At 47.7% G+C, this 19088-nt stretch overlaps 1 protein-coding gene and 1 long non-coding RNA gene across 2 annotated transcripts; one reads left to right on the top strand and one right to left on the bottom strand.

The window, feature by feature from the left end:
- Positions 1–3754: 3754 nt before the first annotated feature.
- SLC46A2 (solute carrier family 46 member 2) lies at positions 3755–14240 on the bottom strand. Its single transcript, XM_043870638.1, has 4 exons — positions 12992–14240; positions 11570–11653; positions 11027–11183; positions 3755–4604 (listed from the first exon to the last, which is right to left on the bottom strand). The coding sequence occupies exons 1-4, from the start codon at positions 14103–14105 to the stop codon at positions 4547–4549; spliced, it is 1413 nt and encodes a 470-aa protein (XP_043726573.1). The 5' UTR covers positions 14106–14240; the 3' UTR covers positions 3755–4546.
- On the top strand, positions 4557–17616 carry LOC122673059. Its single transcript, XR_006334569.1, has 3 exons — positions 4557–5376; positions 6122–6207; positions 14779–17616. It is a non-coding gene; the product is annotated as an uncharacterized LOC122673059 (long non-coding RNA).
- Positions 17617–19088: the final 1472 nt, after the last annotated feature.

Here is a 19088-nt window from a genome sequence, read left to right as displayed (position 1 = left end):
AAGGATTTCTTCCCACTTAATCTCATAGCAAAGCACAGTGTCATATTCTGAGTCAGAGCCAGTCATTGCCTATTTTTTTTTTTTTTTGATTGCTATTTTTAAAAAATCTGTAAAGAAAGAGGAAATATCTGTGGTTCTCTAGCGCATCTGAGTGTGTTGTAAATCAGAGACCACAACGCTCAGTTAAGCTTACCTAATGATGGCCATGCACTGGAAATAGACTTCTACTGGTGCTAACCTTGGCGTTTTGATAGTAGACATCATTAATATAAGACTTCAGTCACACAAAGTGAGGCAGTGAGGTGTGGGGCGAAAGATTTCAGATCAAGTCTTAGCTTCTCCACTTACTAGCTGTGTAGTTTTGGGCAAGTGCCATCTCTCTGAAATTCAGCGTTATTATCTTTGAAATGAAGAAATGCCTTTCCTGAAGGGTGGCTGATAGGACTAGCAATAATGTCTACAAAGCACCTAAGTGTGCTGGGCCCTCATGTCATAACCCTTATGGGAAGACTTATCCTATTACTTGTTCAAATACAGCCAATTTAAATATCAGAGATGTTCCTGTAAGAATCTTTCCTGTGTGCTTTACTGAAAATTTATTTGTTGCCAATTGAAAATTTTAAAGGGGGGTATATAGTTTTTTAAAACTGTTTTCCTTTTAAGAAGATTATGAAAAAAAATAGTGTGCTGGAGGACTGTAGTCAGGCTAAAGGTCTGGGGAAATAGAAGGGAGTGGATGATCAACTAGAAGTGATAGAAAAGGAGATGGATTTCAGTGGTGAGGCAAAGAGGTCAGAGATGACTTGGTGATTTCCAGCCTGGGAGCTGGGAGGTGATGCCGTTTACGGAAATATGAAATCAATCATCAGAAAAACATAAAAGATGGAGGCTTAGATGGTGGGGTAGGAGAAGAATTTGGTTTGGACTTACTTTTGAGGAGACCCAGCGGGAGGTGCTGACTAGATTGTTGGAGAGAGAGTTCTGGTAGACTAGATTACCTGGGAGGAGAACCGAGGGCAGGAATTAGGGATCCTGGGAGAGGTGGAGGGGGGCTCAGGGAAAGTTCGAAAGAGAAAAAGATCTCCGTAGATTAGAATAGTGGTTCCTAAGCTTGAGAACTTGTGAAAACACCAGTTTGGAGGCCCCACCCCTAGAGTCTGATGGTATTTGTCTTTCTGATTGACTTTGCTTAGTATGGTAAGCTCTAGGTCTCAGATCAAATTAGAGAATTTGCTTTTCAAACAGGTTCCCATTGGATGTTGATAAAGCTGATCCAAGAACCACACTCTGAGAACTAATGGTTTAGAACATCTGCTGGAAGACCTGGAGAAAGCTGAAAAGGTTTGAAACTACTACCCTGGTGACAGGTGGGGTTGAAAAAGAGTCAATACTATGGTGGTGTGAGCCCAGCTTAGGTGAACACCCACAAGTTTATGGCAGGGTCAGTATGGACAAGTAAGGAAATTTTTCTAGATGTTGAGAGCAAGCTTGAATGGAGAAGCTAGTGATTAGATTCATTTAGGTGGGGGTACTGGTCAGGGGCTGGGGTGGAAGGCAAGGAGTCAAGAGGAATGACCAAATTGATGAGAGTTTGCCTAGAGCATGGCCTTGAACTCATCTTCCCCATCCCATGTTCTGTGCTCCTGTTGCCTGTCTCGGCAAGGACCTCTGCCTCCTTTCTAGTTGCCTGAATCCTAAATCTGAATCATTCTTGCCTCCATCTGCCTCACTTTCTGCAATTCATCCACTACCCACTCCTGCTGACCTCTAGCTTCCAAATATTCCCCCAAGTCTGCCTAACCTTTCTCCATCCTCATAGCCTCTTACCTAGTGTCAGTCCACCATCACCTTCACCTGGATTCCTCAACAGCCTCTCCGCTTGTCGCTTTTCTGCAAGTCTTGCTCACCCCTTCCAAAGCCAGTTCCTTCTCAGTGCTGCCAAAGTCCTCTTTCTAATGTACAGATGTAAGCATTTGACATTCTTGCCTAAAACCATTCAACAGCTATCCTATTACTCTAAAGAAAAACTGATTTTTCCTTTTTAAAAAAATTTTTATTGAAGTATAGTTGATTTACAATGTTAATTTCTTCTGTACAGCAAAGTGACTCAATTATACACACATACACACACATATATATTTTTTCATATCCTTTTCCATTATGATTTGTCACAGGATATTGAATATAGTTCCTTGTGTTATACAGTAGGACCTTGTTTATCCATCCTATATATAATAGTTTGCTAAACCCAAACTCCCATTCCTTCCCTCTTTTACACCACCCCTCAGCCCTGCCTTGGCAGCCTCCAGTCTGTTCTATGTATCTATGGGTCTGTTTTTGTTTCATAGATATGTTGATTTGTATTGTATTTTAGATTCCACTTTATAAGTGATATCATATTTGTCTTTCTCTTTCTGATTGACTTTGCTTAGAATGATAATCTCTGGGTCTATCCATGTTGCTGCAAATGGCATTATTTCATGCTTTTTTATGGCTGATGAGCATCCCACTGTATATATGTACCACATCTTCTTCATCCATTCATCTGTCAATGGACATTTTAGGCTTTTCCTTGTCTTGGCTACTGTAAATAGTGCTATGAACATAGGGGTGCATGAATCTTTTTGAGTTATAGTTTTGTCTGGGTATATGCCCAGGAGTGGGATTACAGGATCATATGGCAAGTCTAGTTTTTGAGGAATCTCCATACTGTTCTCTGTAGTGGCTGTACCGATGTACATTCCCAGAAACAGTGTAAGAGGGTTTCCATATCCTCTCCAGCATATGTTATTTGTAGACTTTTTAATGGCGGTCATTCTGACTGGTGTGAGGTGGTAGGTACCTCATTGTAGTTTTGATTTGCATTTCTAAAGAGAAACTTTTTAAAAAAAACTCATGTATTCACTTTGGGTTGCGCTGTGTCTTTGTTGCTGCGTGAGGGCTTCTCATTGTGGCTGTTCCTCTTATTTTGAAGCACAGGCTCTAGGCATATGGGCTTCAGTAGTTGCAATGTTTGGGCTGTAAGGCACAGCCTCAGAAGTTGTGGCACATGGGCCTAGTTGCCCCATGACATGTGAAATCTTCCCGGACCAGGGCTCGAACCTGTGTCCCCTACATTGGCAGGCAGATGCTTATCCACTGTACCACCAGGGAAGTCCCTAAAGAGAAACTTTTTAGAGGCTCTGTTTTTGATGTTCCTCCTCACTGTCCCAGCTCACCTCTTGATTCCAGCCCCCTGGATACCTCTCCCTCCATCCCTTTTTTCTCCCTTCACATTGATTTTCTGTATTTGGGGATATTTTCACCTTCACGTCTTCCAGCATGTTCCTTCTGCCTGGAATCTCACTCAACATCCAGCCTTGGTAACTCATCTTTCCAGTTTTATGCCACTTCTCCTGAGAAGTTTTCTCTGCACTCTTGGATTTGGGTTATATGAGCCCTTATGTTAGTGTTCATTATAGGATACACGACTACCTGTTGTTCTGTCTGCTCCACCCACTAAGTCAGACACTGGTGGGGTAGGAGCCGTCACAGGTTTGCTCTACCTCAGCACCTAGCATGGTGCTAGGATCCAAGCAGATGTGCCTTGAAGTTTTGGACCAGTCTGTGCAGGGCATCAGTGATGATAACAGACTCTGAGCCCAAATGCTCTGAGATTTAAGTGCATTCTCTAGCTTTAAGTTTTACCCCAGTCTGAGAATGCCATGTCTGAGTTCTAGAGGGAAGCTGACCAAAGAGACAGTGAGTCACATACTCATGCTATGAATGTTGATTTATTAGGAGGTGAGTCTTTTATTCACATAATTAAAAAAATAAGTACCTCAAAATAATGTTTTGAGATATGTTAGCATATCTCCCCTCTCCTTTCACACCTCTCACTTTGGGAAGTACTGTTGACGGAAAGTATTCCTTTGACGAAAGCCTTTTTGATAATTGCCTGCTTAAAAACAACAGTACCAACAAAACTATGCTGACTTCAAATGCCTGAGTCCTAGATCACTCCCAAGTTATTCATGGCTAACAAGGCCTGAGGGAAGAAAGCTAAACTTTGTTTTCAAGGTTCTGTTTTAATTTTTAAAATACTGAATGATGTTCACTGTTGGCAGTTCTTTTGAAAATTCCCTTCCTCACCCCCCTCAGGTGGATGACTGCCTTTGCGTTCTCACACAGGACTCCTGGGTGACTAGTTACCGTGGTTGGAGCCCCCAGAACATTTCTGGAAAAAAACTGGCTTCCATGTTGGGTAAGGCTGTGCCTGTGGCCTGTGTATCTCCCTTGAAAGTTCTCACTCTACTGTCTGCAGAACCCACCTCTGCTTAATAGCAACGTCTGAAAGCTGAGAAAGTATCTCCATCACCAGTTACGTGCTTTCCCCCACCCACCCAGGACCCCTGAGCCCCAGCAAGTCATTCTGAGGCCGACTCTGGCTGGAACTTGGGTTCCTTGAGCAATGGATTGCTGTGAACACCAGTTCCTGGTCCTGTCCTTGGTCTTCAGAGGGAGTCTGGCTGTTGCTGGTGTTTCTGGCTCCCGCAGATCAGCACCTTCATTTCTCTGTGATGTCTCCAGGCTGCAACCACGAGGCTTGCTTATAGGCCACGATGCTGTAAGAATTTATAACAGAGAATTACAGGAGAACAGCTGGAATGGGGAGGGAGGGTCTCTAGCCATCTCTCAGAGACTCTGTCCATAATACGGAGGGCCCTTTGCATCTACATTTTCCCTTTCTCGGAGCCTCTTCCCATCTCACTTCCGTCTGATGATACACTCCCATGTGGACCCGAAGCTCAGGCTTCACTCATCCCAAGCAGAATTAATTGCATCCTCTTCTGCCTTTCCATTGCCCTTTTCTCTCTTCCATAAATCATTAGGTTGTTTAAAAATATTGGGAGATAAAATGGAGGCCTAGGACTGAAGAGCTGAAGTTGAAGTCTTGAATCTGTGTGACCTTTGGCGTGTCCTTCAGCCTCTGGTGTTCTCCTTTTCCCAACTGTTTGAGCTCTAGGAACCCCAGGTTCTAAGCTGGAACACAGTTCTTCCTAATGGATGGACCACATCTGGAGCTACTGGGTGGGGGGTGGGCAGAAATCCAAATCCTTCTAAGGAAAAGCTTTGTAGAAACTTCCAAACACAGATTCCCCACCTTCTGTGACCCCAGGGCTCTCCAGGGAGGAGCACTCACTATTCTTAAAGCTCACTATATGACAGAGCTGGCAAGAGGCAAGTAGAGGCAGGCAGCCCAGGACCCCATGAACTGTTCCAGGCCGACTCCACAGCTCACCCTAGCTGTGGGACCATGACAGCACAGCCACGTGGTTGGTGAATTATTTTAAGGCAGGACAAGAAGGCTTTTCAACATGAAGATTCTCTGCCCATGTGAGTAACTATCTCCTCCGCTTTAGTGTGTATTGCGTGCCTATATTGTGTTAACTTGATCCCCTTAGAAGATGCAGGAATTCCTACTCGCTGGGAAAAAAAAAGAAAGAATTTCTTCCTGGTGCCAGTAAGATAACTTCCCGGGACATAACATTCCTTTCTCAACCTTGTAATAGGTCACAACCCACTGCTCACCTTGTTGGACTACATAAACTGTCAATATGTTACTTTGGTTTGTCCCCCACCCTGGTCCATATTGGGAAATGTTTAAAAATTGAAGTATGTTAATTTATAATGTGTTTTTTCAAGTGAAAAGCAAAGTGATTGGATTCTCTTCCATTATAGGTTAATAGATATTGAGTTCCCTGTGCTATACAGTAGGTCCTTGTTTACCTATTTTATATATAGTAGTGTGTATATAGGAGAAGGAGATGGCAACCCACTCCAGTATTCTTGCCTGGAGAATCCTGTGGACAGAGGAGCCTGGTGGGCTGCTGTCCATAGGGTCACACAGTCGGGCATGACTGAAGCGACTTAGCAGTAGCAGCAGCAGTGTGTATATGTTAATCCCAAACTCTTAATTTATCCCCCACCCTGTCCACACTACGTTGTCTCACAAACATATAACTCTGACTGCGCCTTGGCATCTTATAGGTAGAACACTCCTCGGAGTTTCCTGAAATTGTCTCCCTCTGGGTTATAATCCTTGGATTAGCAGGACTAAAATTTTCTATTTCTTCCTTAGGTTGACTGTTGATCAACTTTTGTTGATTATGGTGGTGGCCAACCCCTGACATCCTTCCAGCTCAACAAGCAGCTCCTGGGCGGTCAGTAAGTGCTGGCGTCACACCCCCTGACAGATTGTTCATTCATGAAAGACTCTGAGTAATTCTTATGCACTAAGCCTCTCTGCTGGACACAGGGTACAAGGTCACTCAGACAGGCGTGGTCCCTGCCCTCAGGGAGCCCATGGTCTAGTGATCAAGCGTGTAAAACAGATCATCACTAAGTAATCATCAACTCTCAGGCTCTGAAGGAAAAGTATAGGAAGCTTGGGGAGCATATCATAGAAGGATCTAACTTAGATTGGGAAGGGAATTTTCTCAAATCCTCTTTGAGAAAATGGTGTTCAAGTTAAGATCACATCTAGTGATATTAAGAAAGAGGTGTAGGGTGTCAGGCTTGTCAGTGGTAAAGAATCCGCCTGCCAGTGCAGGAGACACAGGTTTGATCCCTGGTCCCGGGAAGATCCCACATGCCACGGAGCAACTAAGCCCATGAGCCACAACTACTGAGCCCATATGCCACAACTACTGAGGCCCGCATGACCTAGAACCTGTACCCTGTGACGAGAGAAGCCACCACAGTGAGAAGCCCCTGTAGGAATGAAGATCCAGCCCAGCCAAAAAAAAAAAACAGACATGTTGTCTTTTGAGGGGGAGGCTCCTGGGGCTGAAGCATAGAGCAGGGAGGGTGGTGAATGGGAGGAATAGGAGGCTGGAGAAGACAGTGAGGCTGGATTATGCAGGACCTGTGGTCCACCATATGTGGTCCACCATATGCAGGACCTGTGGGGCCGCCACAGTGGCTCTCAGCCTAAGAACTGTGAAACCAAGTACAGAGCTTTGAGTAGGAGATGATGTGAACTGAGGTCCACTCTAAAGAAATTTCTCTGGCCACCTGGTAAAAGGAGGGTGGATGGATGTGGGGAGACTGGCTCAGGGGTGAAGTTGATCCCCCAAGTGCTTTGGACTAGGGGGTAGCAGCAGTGGGGGTAAAAAATAATCAGTTTGAGGCATATATTGGAGGTAGAATCAATGAGGCTTGATGGATGGGAGGTACGGGAAGGTGAAGAAGCAGGAGGACTTTGGTGACTCTCAGATTTCTTCCCTGGCTGAGTGTGATGCCATTTAATGGGATGGGCAAGACTGGAGGGGAGCAGATGTTAGGAGGGCGTCAAGGATGCAATTTTGGAAACTGAGATGGTAATTTGAAATTTTGAAAATAATTTAGATTGCTTTGAGATTATGAAGTGAGAAGACAACCCAGATCTGAGCCCCAAAGAATTCTTCCATGTAGAGATTTGTAGAGAAGTCAGAGAGGTAGGAGAAGGAGGTAGAGGTAGGGAGAGGAGGTGTTAAGAAAGCCAAGTGACAAATGCCTTCCAAGGAAGGAGTGACCCACAGTGTTGGGGGCCAGTGAGAACCGATGGGGAGAGGATGGCAGGGAGTCCAGTGTACTCAGCTGTGAGGAAGTCAGATCTCAGCGCAGCCCTGGAGGCATTGAACAGGAAGTCAGTCTGGAGTGGGTCGAAAGTGAACGGGAAGTAAGCAAGTGCAGACCTACGCGGGAGAACATGGCTGGGGGGAGGAGGAGGCGAGAGGGTGGCAGACCACGTGTCAGTTCTGATAGGAAGAACTCAGGAGACGGAGTTGCTAAGTAGTACAAGTAAACTCAAGTAGCTTCCCTTGTAGCTCAGTCAGAAAAGAATCTGCCTGCAATGCAGGAGACCCAGGTTCAATTCCTGGGTTGGGAAGATCCCGTGGAGAAGGAAATGGCAACCCACTCCAGTATTCTCGCCTGGAGAATCCTATGGACAGAGAAGCCTGGCAGGCTACAGTCCATGGGGTCGCAAGAGTCAGACATGACTTAGCCACTAAAACACACAAGTAAACTCTAAGGGGAGAGAGGGGTCCCAGATACCCAGGGGCTTTTCTGAGACACAACGTCAAATAGTGTCTCAAAGACACTATAGTAATGTCAAAAAGAACCAACTGCCTGGGTTCACATCCTGTCACTGCCCCTTATTAACTCTGTAACCTTTGGCAAGTTACATAACACCTTAGATTTTGTTTCTTCATCTACAAAATGGGGATAAAATAGTAATTGCTTCAGAGGGTTGTTTGAGAAGGTTAAAACATATGAAACATTCAAAGTAGTGCCTGGCACATGATCAAGGCTGTTTACATGTTTGCTATTATTATCTTTGAGAGATTGAGGGAGAGGAACAGGATGGGTGCGAAAGAACACAGGCTTAGAGGTCTGCTTTGAAGAAGATGAGCCTATTCACTTCTGATGGCCTCCATGAACCACAACGCAGCAGCTGAGTGCCTGTGTGATGAGGGGTTGGGGGCTTGCGGATGGGCAGAACCAGACAGACATTCCCTCAGCATCTCCCTGCTGCACATAAAGAAGAGTGAGGAGGAGAGGGCAGGTTCTCACAGTGCCATGGAGTTGGCTCACTTCGGTACTAGGACGGGCTGGGGCCACAGTCACTTACTGCAAATGAGCTGTTGGCAGCTGGGCCCAGGAACCTCTCCTCTCCACCTTCTGCCCTCCACAGCTATCTCCACTCCCTGCTGTGACATGTCTTCCTGGGCTTTTCTGTCATTGGAATGTAGCTCTTCTTTCTGCAGTTCAAGAGTTCTACTGGTCTTTCCTGTTGATCGTGCTTAATGATTGGTGGTGCAGCCTCGGCCGCTTGAAAGAATTTTTCAGGATTTTGTTCATTTAGTGACTTTGCAGAGGGAAAAGTACTAGAAACACTCCCTTTCTACCACAGGTTCTCAGCCTTGGTTATACATCCGAATAAACTGGAGAGCTTTAAAAAATTCCTATGCCCAGGCTGTATCCCAGATCAACTGAGTTAGAATCTCCATGGGTAGGATCCATACGATAGTAGTTTTTTAAATCTCTCCAAGTGATTCCAATGTACAGCAGGCAAAGGAGGCTTTGTTAGCACATGAGTCCCTCTACTGCTAAATGTCTCCAACAGAGGCATCTACCTGAGTGCCTCAGTTCACGTAAGCATTACTACTTACGATTGGTTCAAGATACTGACCCGACTTCCTTGGTATAAGATGATGAAAATCCTGTATATCTTAAAATTCCATGCACACAATGTAGGACTGGGCCCAAGTCCATTGGGGTGAGGTGTCCCCACCTGCTTCACATACCCCAAAGTCTCTTTAAAAAGGGAAAGCAATGAAACTGTAGAAAGGGACCATTTATTGCATATTCTCATTGCTTTTGTTTGTCTGTTTATATCTCTAGCTATGAGATATTAACTAGTCTAGTCAGTCTTGTTTTCTTTTGTTGTTTTTTGTTGATCTGTTTAGGTCAGAGAGACTATTTCAAACAACTGCCAATCAAATAGGACTGGATAACTTCCAAGTGGCACAGTTATTAATCCATTACTCACTTGGACAAACAGCTGGCACTCCAGAGAATTGTGGGTCAGATCTAGCTAAGTCCAACCCATTCAGCCAAGACACTCATGAAAACAGGGAAACATGAAAAGGCCTAAGGGCTGGGCAGTTTGAAAATGAAAACTGGCCAGAGACAGCACTGGTAATCAAGTCTGCTGTTTTGCACAAATTCTCTCAGCTGTTTGATCTTATTTTCTCAACTATGAAATCAAAGAACCCTCATGATTGATGGCTTCTGTCTTAGGAGGCTCAACTTTCTATGCAAGCACATCAACCTATACAATGTGATGTGAAAATTCAAAAGCGGCCCTTTTCACCATCTACTTCCCACTTTTTCCAACCTCCCTTCAGCTTTTTCCAACCTGCCTTCAACTCTTCTACTCTGCAGCCTGTAACACCACCATTAATGATATGGAGGGCTCCAGTGTGCTACTAAGCAGGTCCCTTTAAACGCAAATCTATATCATGTCCCTTGTATCTTACTGCGAATATCTTTATTGCGTTCCTTTCTCCTCTAGTGGGATTGATACAAGCGTGAGAAAAGGGCCTAAACAGACCAAAGCTCAGCTGTCTAATATGTAGCCACTAGTTACATTGGTTTCTGAACTCTTGCATTCAAATGGAGTCCAAGTTGAGATGTGCTGTCAGTATAAAACACATACCAGATTTCAGAGACTTATTTCAAAAGAACTCATTGATTTTGTAGGTTGATTACAAAGATATTTTGGAGCTGTTGGGCCAAATCAAATATATTATTAAAATTATTTCACCTGTTACTCATGTTGTTTTTAAATGTGGCTACTAGAAAATTTAAAATCATATAATATGGCTTGTGCTTGTGTTTTTGCATTTCTTTTGAATGGGGCTGGTTGAAGACCAGTCTATTTCATGTGGTCCATATTGATGATAACCTCAGCTGGCAACTTTCCCCATGGGCCTTTGTATCTCCAACCTTCCTCCTGCCTGTTATCTCCCAGAACCTAAGCACTCTTGTTTTACAAATGAGATAATTTCCCCAGAGAGGTCAGAGGCGTTACCCTTGTCCTGCAGAGGTGCTCAAAGCCTTCCCAAGATAAAGAGACAAAGAATACTTGAAAGTGAGGCTGGATGACTGTCACCTAAAGGAGACTCAACGAGGTCTGAGTGATTCAAGAGGGCTTCTTATCCCAGCCTCTGATTACAAGAACGTATATGAGGCTCCTATTACAAAACTGCCAGGAAGTGAGCCAGCGCGTTGAGGCCCTCTGTTTATGACTTAAGGGAATTCCCAAATGACCAGATTACTAGTTTGGGAGAACAGAAGTTTTTCTTAGTGGGAGAGGCTACTCAGAACCCGTTGTGTAAATGTGAAAAGTAAATACTTTACGATAATAGGCTGGAAATGCTCCAACAGTCCTTGACCTCAGCCCCAGCCCAGAGAGCAGGAACTGCTCCTGTCTTACCCAATCGGGAGGATGGCCAGGAAGGAGAGAAAAGAGGAGAGTGCAAAGCAGGTGCCGATGAACTTCTCCATGGTGAGCTGATAGATCTTGTTGTACAGGGTGGATGTCACCACCCCAGTCAGCGTCAGGGACAGCTGCAGGATGACGAACACCTTTCCTGTGGAAGGGACTGAGGTTACCAAGGTTACTGTGCTGTCCCTCCGTGTTCCCTGATAGCTGAGTCTCTGGGAGGCTCTCCGCAGCCCCCTCCCCTTCCCTGACTCCCTCTGTGTTCACAGCTCGTGTTACCAGGATTCTGGCCTCCATCCATTTGGCTCTTCCCATAGCCCGGGGGTAGCAGTATTTTCCTTTGACTGGCTTTTCCGTGGCAGACCCTCCCGGTCTCTCCCCTGCTCCTGCTCTCACTCCTTCCGCCCTGGATGGACACTAGTGTGTGCCGTGTCTGCAAGGAGCTGCTGGAGCTCTCTCCTGTGCCTTCTGCCAGTCCAAACCCTGTGCCTCAAACCAAGTGGCTCTGAAACCTCTCAGATTCCTTTCACTCACCGTAAGAGGAACCCTTGATGAGTTTGGACATTGCTGATCGGATGGTTGTGATGGGGATGAGAGCGAAGAGCATGATGGCCCGAGCTGGAAAAGAAGCACATGAGAAGACTCCTCACTGGAGCCCAGCCCTGGCCAAAGAGTAAATCAGAATAACAGAAAAACCTCCCTTAGAAGCCCCCTCCCACAGTCCTTTCCCAGGGCAGACTGACTCCCTGAGCTCTCGGATGGAGCTGTAGATGCTGCAGACCCATCTTGAAGGTGGCAAGGCACCGGGGACATGGTGACAGGAGGTGAAGGGCGTCTTTGTTGGCAGAGTTAAGTGGTTTCTAGGGAAATGGAGCTGATGTCACTCAAGTGACTTACAGCTCCTTGCCTCCCAGGAGAGAGGTGTCTGCCCTCACCCTTCATCATCATCTCTGGGACATAGTCCCAGTACCTTTGGCAAACTGCATCCAGAAACATGAGTCCCTAACACAGCTGCCTCACCGCCTCTTTCCCTCTACCCCTGCTCACCATCCTGATGTGGGGTGTGTGTGTGTGTGTGTGTGTGGCAGGGGTGCGGGGGTGGGGTGGGGTGGGAGAGGCTAGAAGTGGTGCAGAGGGAGAAGTTACTCAAGCCCTTGCACCTGGCCTGTTTAACTGGGAGCTGGCTAAAAGTAATCTAACCATTTTCTGAGATGTTTTTCTGAGCCGTGTGACCTCAGTCAAAGGAACAGTCTAGAGTTGTTCCATTAGCCACTAGCCAGTCACATGACTACTTAAACGAAATAAAATAAAAATTTCTGTTTTAGGTGCACTAGCCACATTTCAAGGGCTTGATAGCCACACATGGCTAATGGCTGATTGTATTAGGTGGAAACATTACAGAACATTGCTATCAGTCTAGAAAGTTCTATTGGAGCACTGGTCCAGAGTGCTCTGCTTGCGGTTGTCTGTGTCCTCAGACAACTTCATTCTGCTTCCTTGAGGGAATGTATATTGGTTGTGGAAGGCATTTATGGAGAATTTTTCTCTCTCTTTGAAAAGCCAGTGCTTGACCTGAAATGATTTTAATTAAAGGACCTTTTCAGCTGGATTACTTGAAAATGTTTTATCCCTTTAAAATCGTGGAGAAGAAACTCAACCCCATCTCTTCCACTCAGGGCCATCCTGAAGCCTCTCCTGACTCCCGGCACCACTGACCATCCCTCCCTTGACTTCCTAGAGCTACGGCCCCCACTCTGATTACACCTCAATGGGCAACACAGATAACACAATATAGACAGACTCCAGTGCACACAATCCTCTGTCCCCTGTGCCTCCTAGGTAGCAGACATAATCTCTGGTGCTGAGCTGACAGACCACAGCACCTCGGGTGTATGTCCCATTACTTGGCGGATCAGCAGTGTCCTCGTCCTGCCTCCCCAAGAGTGCCAGACTCACCAATGTAGAACATGTATGTCTCTTTCACAAAAGCCAAGAGGAGCGCTCCTGACGCAAAGGAGACCATTCCGATCATGATCATGGTGGTGTCCTGGAAGCAGCGGGAGAAGACCAGCACGCCCAGGAAGCTGGTGATGAAGATGGTGTAGCCGGAAGCCATACCATAGCCCACCTGCACTTGGTTCCAACTCAGAGGCTCCCTCAGCACAAAAAGCGGCATCACGTCCACTGTGCCCACCACGGCCAGGTCATAGATGATGGCGCCCACAAAGAGCAGGGCAAGGATGATCTGTCTGGGCTTAGCCATTGCAGGAGGTGAAGGGGGCCCCACCACACTCTGCTTGTCTGTCTGATCAGGGTCCAGGGTGTTATACCGGCCGACGGTGCCGGGCACTATATCCACGGCCTTGCGGGGCTCGGACTCGGGGACCTTCAGCACGAACAGGCTGTACAGAAGGGCGCAGGTGGCACAGCCTACACTGCAGGCGGTCAGCACCAGGCCCTGCTTGGAGTGCCCCACCATCTGCTTGAAGAGATGTCCCGAAACCATGCTCCCGCAGAACCCCGCCAAGCCCAGGATCAGGTCGATCACAATGAGGCGCAGGGAGCGGCGGCCCTCAGAGGAGCCGAGGGATCCCAGGGCCATGACCCCCGACCAGAAGGCGGAGAAGCCGCCGCACAGCCCCTTCAGCGCGGCCGCTGCGTACAGCATCTCCACGGGCCAGTCCAGCAGCACTTTGAGCAGCAGCGCGAGGCGGGAGAGCAGGAAGCCCAGCAGGGGCACGCAGATGGAGACCTTGCGGTGGTAGCGGTCGCTGAGCCAGCCCAGCCCGTAGGCCGACAGCAGGGGCGTCAGGCCCATCACCAGGTTGTAGATGATGTAGAAATTGGAGATGGCCCTCTGCTGTTGGTCCTCGAGAGCCCCCCGGGGCGACGGGCTGGAGCTGTGATTGGAGAAGGTCCCGACTCCGAAGGACGCTTTCACCACGAGGAGCAGCCCCGCGTCGTAGAGGGAGGCGGCCACCTGCGTGGAGGCCACCACGGGCTCGATCCAGGTCCACACCTGGAGGCGAGGCAGGGGGCCGCTCCACGGGCAGATGCACCCCTGGCCCATGATAGGGTCTCTGATAGCGGGATGGAGGGGCTGGTCGGCTGGCGCTGCGGCTGCTATTCCCGAGGGCTGGGGCTCCGGGTACGCGCGGGAAACGGGGTGAGCTGAGCTGAACCGAGCACAGGGCAGAAGTGACAGCAGCCAGCCCTGCGGTCCAGTGACCTCCCGGACCGCGGCCACACCTCCCCGGACCAAAAAAGGCCACGCTCCGCCCCCGCGGGGGCAGCGGGCCTGGCAGCCGCCCAGGGAAGCCACGCGTCCGGGGAGCGCACAGCGAGTCCCGGCCGCGTCACGCTGCTCCGATCCGCGCGCAGGTCGCTGGGCGCTCGCTCCCCTGGGACTTGCCCAGACCTGGCTTGAGTCCCCCGGGCAGGAAGCAAAATTCTGGAAGGCAGTTTGGAGTAAGCAGTGGGGTGCCTAGGAATCCGCCTGGCATCAGTGGAGGGGGAGGGCAGTGAGGTTTTATTTAAGGGGTTTAAAAGTAACGGGGACCTACATGCGTAGCGCCAGACTTCGAGAGAAACAAACAAACCCTCAGGAGCGCTAATCTCTCTTTGATTTCAATCTTGTAGATAAATACCTAGCCGCGGGATTGCTGGGTCATAGGGTAGTTCTGCTTTCATTTTTTTGAGGAAACTTCGTTTTCCGTTGAACCTGCCCCACTTTCCTTTCACAGCAACAATGCGCAAGGGCTCCAGGGTCTCCCGGCCTCACCAGCACCCCTATATCTATTCTGGTAGAGCCATCCGGAGAGGAATCAGGTGATACCTCATTGTGGTTTTGATTTGCATTGCCCCGACTATTAGCGTGTCTTTTCACATGCATGTTGGCCGTTTGTATCTCTTCTTTGGAGAAATCTCTGTCCAAAGACTTTTTTTTTTTTGGTCTAAGTCATTAGCACACTTTTGTTTTACGACTGAATTGTAGGAATTCTTACACATTTTGGAGATTGTCTTCCTTTCAGATATGTGGTGTGCACTATTTTTCTCCCACTCTGTAGATTGCCTTTTGACTCTGTTGATTTTTTCTTTTGCTGTGCAGAAGCTTTTTCGCTTGATGTCGTCCCACTTGTTTATTTTTAGGTTCTTGAAGAGAGATTAGCACTCCTGTAGCACTATTCACAATAGCTAAGATATAGAAGTGACCTAAATGTGTATTAATGGATGAGTGGGAAAAGAACATGTGGTATATAAATATAGCTGAATGTTTTTTGGCCTTTAAGAAGAAGGTGGTCCAGTGGTTAAGAATCTGCTTTGCAATGCAGGGGACGAAGGTTCAATCCCTGGTCAGAGAACCAAGATCCCACCTACTGAGGAGCAACTGAGCCTGTGTGTGCGGCAAAAAGAGAGTCTGGGCGCCGCAACAAAGATCCTGCATGACCCAGTGAAGAACCTGCATGCCGCAACTAAAATCCAATGCAGCCAATAAATATTTTTTTAAAAAGAAAGAAATCCTGAGATTTGTGGATTCAACATGGATCAAACCTGAAGACATTATGCTAAGTGAAATAAGCCAGTTGTAGGAAGACAAATACTGCATGATTTCCCATATGAGGTACCTAAAATCGTCAGAGTGGAATGGTGGTTGCCAGGGATGGGGGTGGAGGGAAGAAGAAATGGGGAATTACTAATCAACAAGCATAAAGTTTCAGTTAAGCTAAATACAGAAGCTCCAGAGATCTGCTGAACAATGTTGTATTTATAGTCAGTAACATTACACACGTAAAGGTTTGTTAAGAGAGGAGCGCTCATGTTAAGTATTCTTACCATAATTAAAAAAAAAAAACAAAACACCTCGGGAGAAGCTATGCTTAGCCCTTCCTTCATACCAAAGACCTCTCAGAGAAGAGTCCTGCTTTGAGCACCTGAATTAATGGGCCCAGAGCCAGGACAGGACCCAGGCCAGCATAGATCCCAGCCTGGAGGCTTTGGCCTCAAATCACAGGACTGACAGAGGGGGAGGTCCTGTCAGCCCGGCATGTCCCTACAAATGCTAAAACTGGACTCTGGCAGGGGCAGATTCCACAAAAACAGAGTCACCAGGATTATTTGCTTCTGAGTAAAGTCCCCGGGACCCTTTCTCTTTTCTTTGCAGTTCTTCCATTTCATGGGCTCACTGCCTTGGACTAAGTGGAGATGGGTCTCCCTGTCCGCCTTGCTGCCTGTACCACTCCTGCAAAGTGGACCAGGGTGGTGGGTGGTGCAGGGGCCAAGGTGCCCCACAGACAGCAACGCTTCTTCTTCGGGATCATCCCCAGGGGTAGAAAGTCAAAACACTCCAGCTTTCTCCCTGTCTGCTTAACCCTGACCCAGCACGGGCAAGCAGGAACCTGAAGTCATACAAGGGACAATCAGATCTGCACGGAGAGTTTATAAAGTCAAAAGGATAGCGTGCCTGTGGGAGTAGGGACTAAACTCTAAATGATCTCATGTAGATGTGCACCCTTCAGACAGTTTTTAGATGAGCTATAATCTTCTCTACCCCTCCCTGTGCTCAGGGCCCTGTGTGCAGGTCTAGTCAGCTCTGCCTTCTACAAAGAGAACGTCCCGCCTCATCTCCCTAACAAGCCGGGCAGTCCCTCAAAACGCCCACACTGTCCTCTTGCACTCCATCACGGAGGCCCACCTTGGGAGGTGCTGGTTTCACCCAACCCATGCCTGGCTTTCCCACTCCATTCTTAACCCTGTTCTTCCAGAGGCCACAACAAACAAAGCAGTCCGAGCAGCCTATACCTGTAATGGGCAGAGGCTCCAGGGGATGGATAGCTTGTGGAGGAAGATGGTATTCACCCATCAGATATGGCCGCCAGAACAACAGCTTGGACCAGATGGATCACTTTAGCGATTTAATCAAGAGGTCTGTCTTTTCTTGGGGCCACAGTGCCTAGAAGACAGCCCTAGAGGTCTGGGAGGGTCCATAGGGTCTCACTTTTTCCCATACTTTGTGAAACCAGGGAAATTTGAGGGGCCTCTGAGAGATTCATGCCCAGTCCAGGACACATTTAGTGGTAGCTGTGTCATCATGGTGCTAGCCAGACCTGGGACCTGAATTCTCTGGCCCAGAAATGAACTATTATCAGGGCAATTGGCACCTCTCCCAGTTTAGGCTACTGAGGTTTGCATTGTATTTTTCATGATATCCCACTCCTCTCTCCATCTCTGAAGCAGGCTCTAGCTAAGTGAATGCCTGGCTGTCCTGTGTAGTCTAGGCTACCAGCAAGTATAGCCCTTAAGCCAAGTTGAGGCCTGACCCTGCCACTTTAGTCTCTAGCACAAGTCTGGCTTTATTCAACTGCAAAGGTTAAATTCTCACTTTTTTGCATTGATAAAGTCACACTGTTTGAGGAGAAAGGGACATGTAAAAAGGAGCAGCAACATTTACTGAGCCTGTATTATGTACTAAGCAATTTACAGGGGCTTCCCCAGTGGCTCAGCAGCAAAGAATCCATCTGCCAATGCAAGAGACAAAAGAGATGTGAGTTCGATCCCTGGGTTGGGAAGATCGCCTGGAGTAGGAAATAGCAACCCACTCCAGTATACTTGCCTGGGAAATCCCATGGACAGAGGAGCCTGGCGGGCTACAGTCCATGGGGTCGCAGAGTCAGACTAAAGTGACTGAGCACATCCAAAGCAATCTACACGAATAAATTTCATCCCCCACCCCCCACCAAATGTCTATAAACTAGTTTATCACCTCATCTTATTGGTGGAGAAACTGAAGCCAGAGAGGTGAAGTTATTCACACAAGATCACACAGCTAGGAAGTTGGGGAGCCAGCATTTAGCACTTGTCTTTGAAAGCCTGTAGCTATGGGGAAAATATGGTGACAGGGAATGTTATTTGAGGCATCCTCCCAACCAGCGCAGGAATGTGGAGAGGAGCAGGAACACTTAAGTCATGAGGAAACCTTTCTTGATCAACAGTATATTGCACAAATGGAGAGGACTCAGAGGAGTGGATGAAATGTATTGATTGAATGTGTATCCCAGGCACTTCTCAACCAAACAGGACATCTGTTTTCTCAACAGACGGCCCCCAAAGAAAGGAACAGTCAGTCTTTGTTTGGAAAATGCCTTGGGTTGTTTAGAAGGTGAAATCCCCAGGCCTGGGTTTCAGCTGTGGAGGAGGCATCAGAGAAGGGGTGGAGCCTCTGTGCCTGAGTCAGGAGAGCAAGGGGCTGCTCCAGAGGGAGGGAGGGGGTGGGGGGAGTGGGGAGGGGGCGTGGTGGGGGGGGTAGTGGGGAGGGGGGTGGTGGGGAGGGGGCGTGGTGGGCAGGGGGTGTGGTGGGGAGGGGGTGGGGAGCGGAGGTCGGGAGGTAGACAGGAGGTGTGGGGAAGTGAGAGTCCTGTCTGTTGAGATCAGGAACTCCCCTGTCCGGGCGGTCAGAGGAACTTGAAAAGAATAGGAAGATCTAACAGGGGTTTAAAGAGCTTACAGTCTCTCCTGTGTGTGTGTGAATGCTTCCTGAGACCTCACCCGCGCCCCCTTGGTTCTACAGAAAAGTCTACTCGTGAATGTATTGTCTGAGTAGGATTTTTTACTTTGGTGGAAACTGGTTAAGGAGCTGTGATTCAAGTCTGGATTAACGTAACTCTGGGCAGAAATCACAGGAGCAGAAAGAGACCATAGGAACAGCAGTCTCCCAAGGACTGGCTGTAATCTGGGATGGGCTTGTCACAGGCTGTGGACTGCGGGAGCTAAGCTGTCTGACCTTGATGGCCAAGGAGACCCTGGCGGCTGATGCAGCCTGCATTGATGGGAAAGGTGTTCTTTATTGCTGATGTTTTAGGGGCTGAGATGAGCCTTTTCCCAAGACACTGCAAGTGAAATAAAGAAGGTGCCCTTCAAGACTTAACTATATAATGAACAAAGATGCACAAACTCATCCTAAGATACAGAGGTAAATCTTATCAACTGACCATCCAAGAACTTTCTTTCTAGGGTTTCCCAATGGCTGGGCTATCTCTGCATGCAGGAGGCAGCCCAA

This window comes from Cervus elaphus, chromosome 16, assembly GCF_910594005.1.
Source record: "Cervus elaphus chromosome 16, mCerEla1.1, whole genome shotgun sequence".
Taxonomy (NCBI): domain Eukaryota; kingdom Metazoa; phylum Chordata; class Mammalia; order Artiodactyla; family Cervidae; genus Cervus; species Cervus elaphus.
The sequence above is the reverse complement of the archived record's forward strand: the minus strand, read 5'-3'. Positions and strand labels throughout refer to the sequence as shown.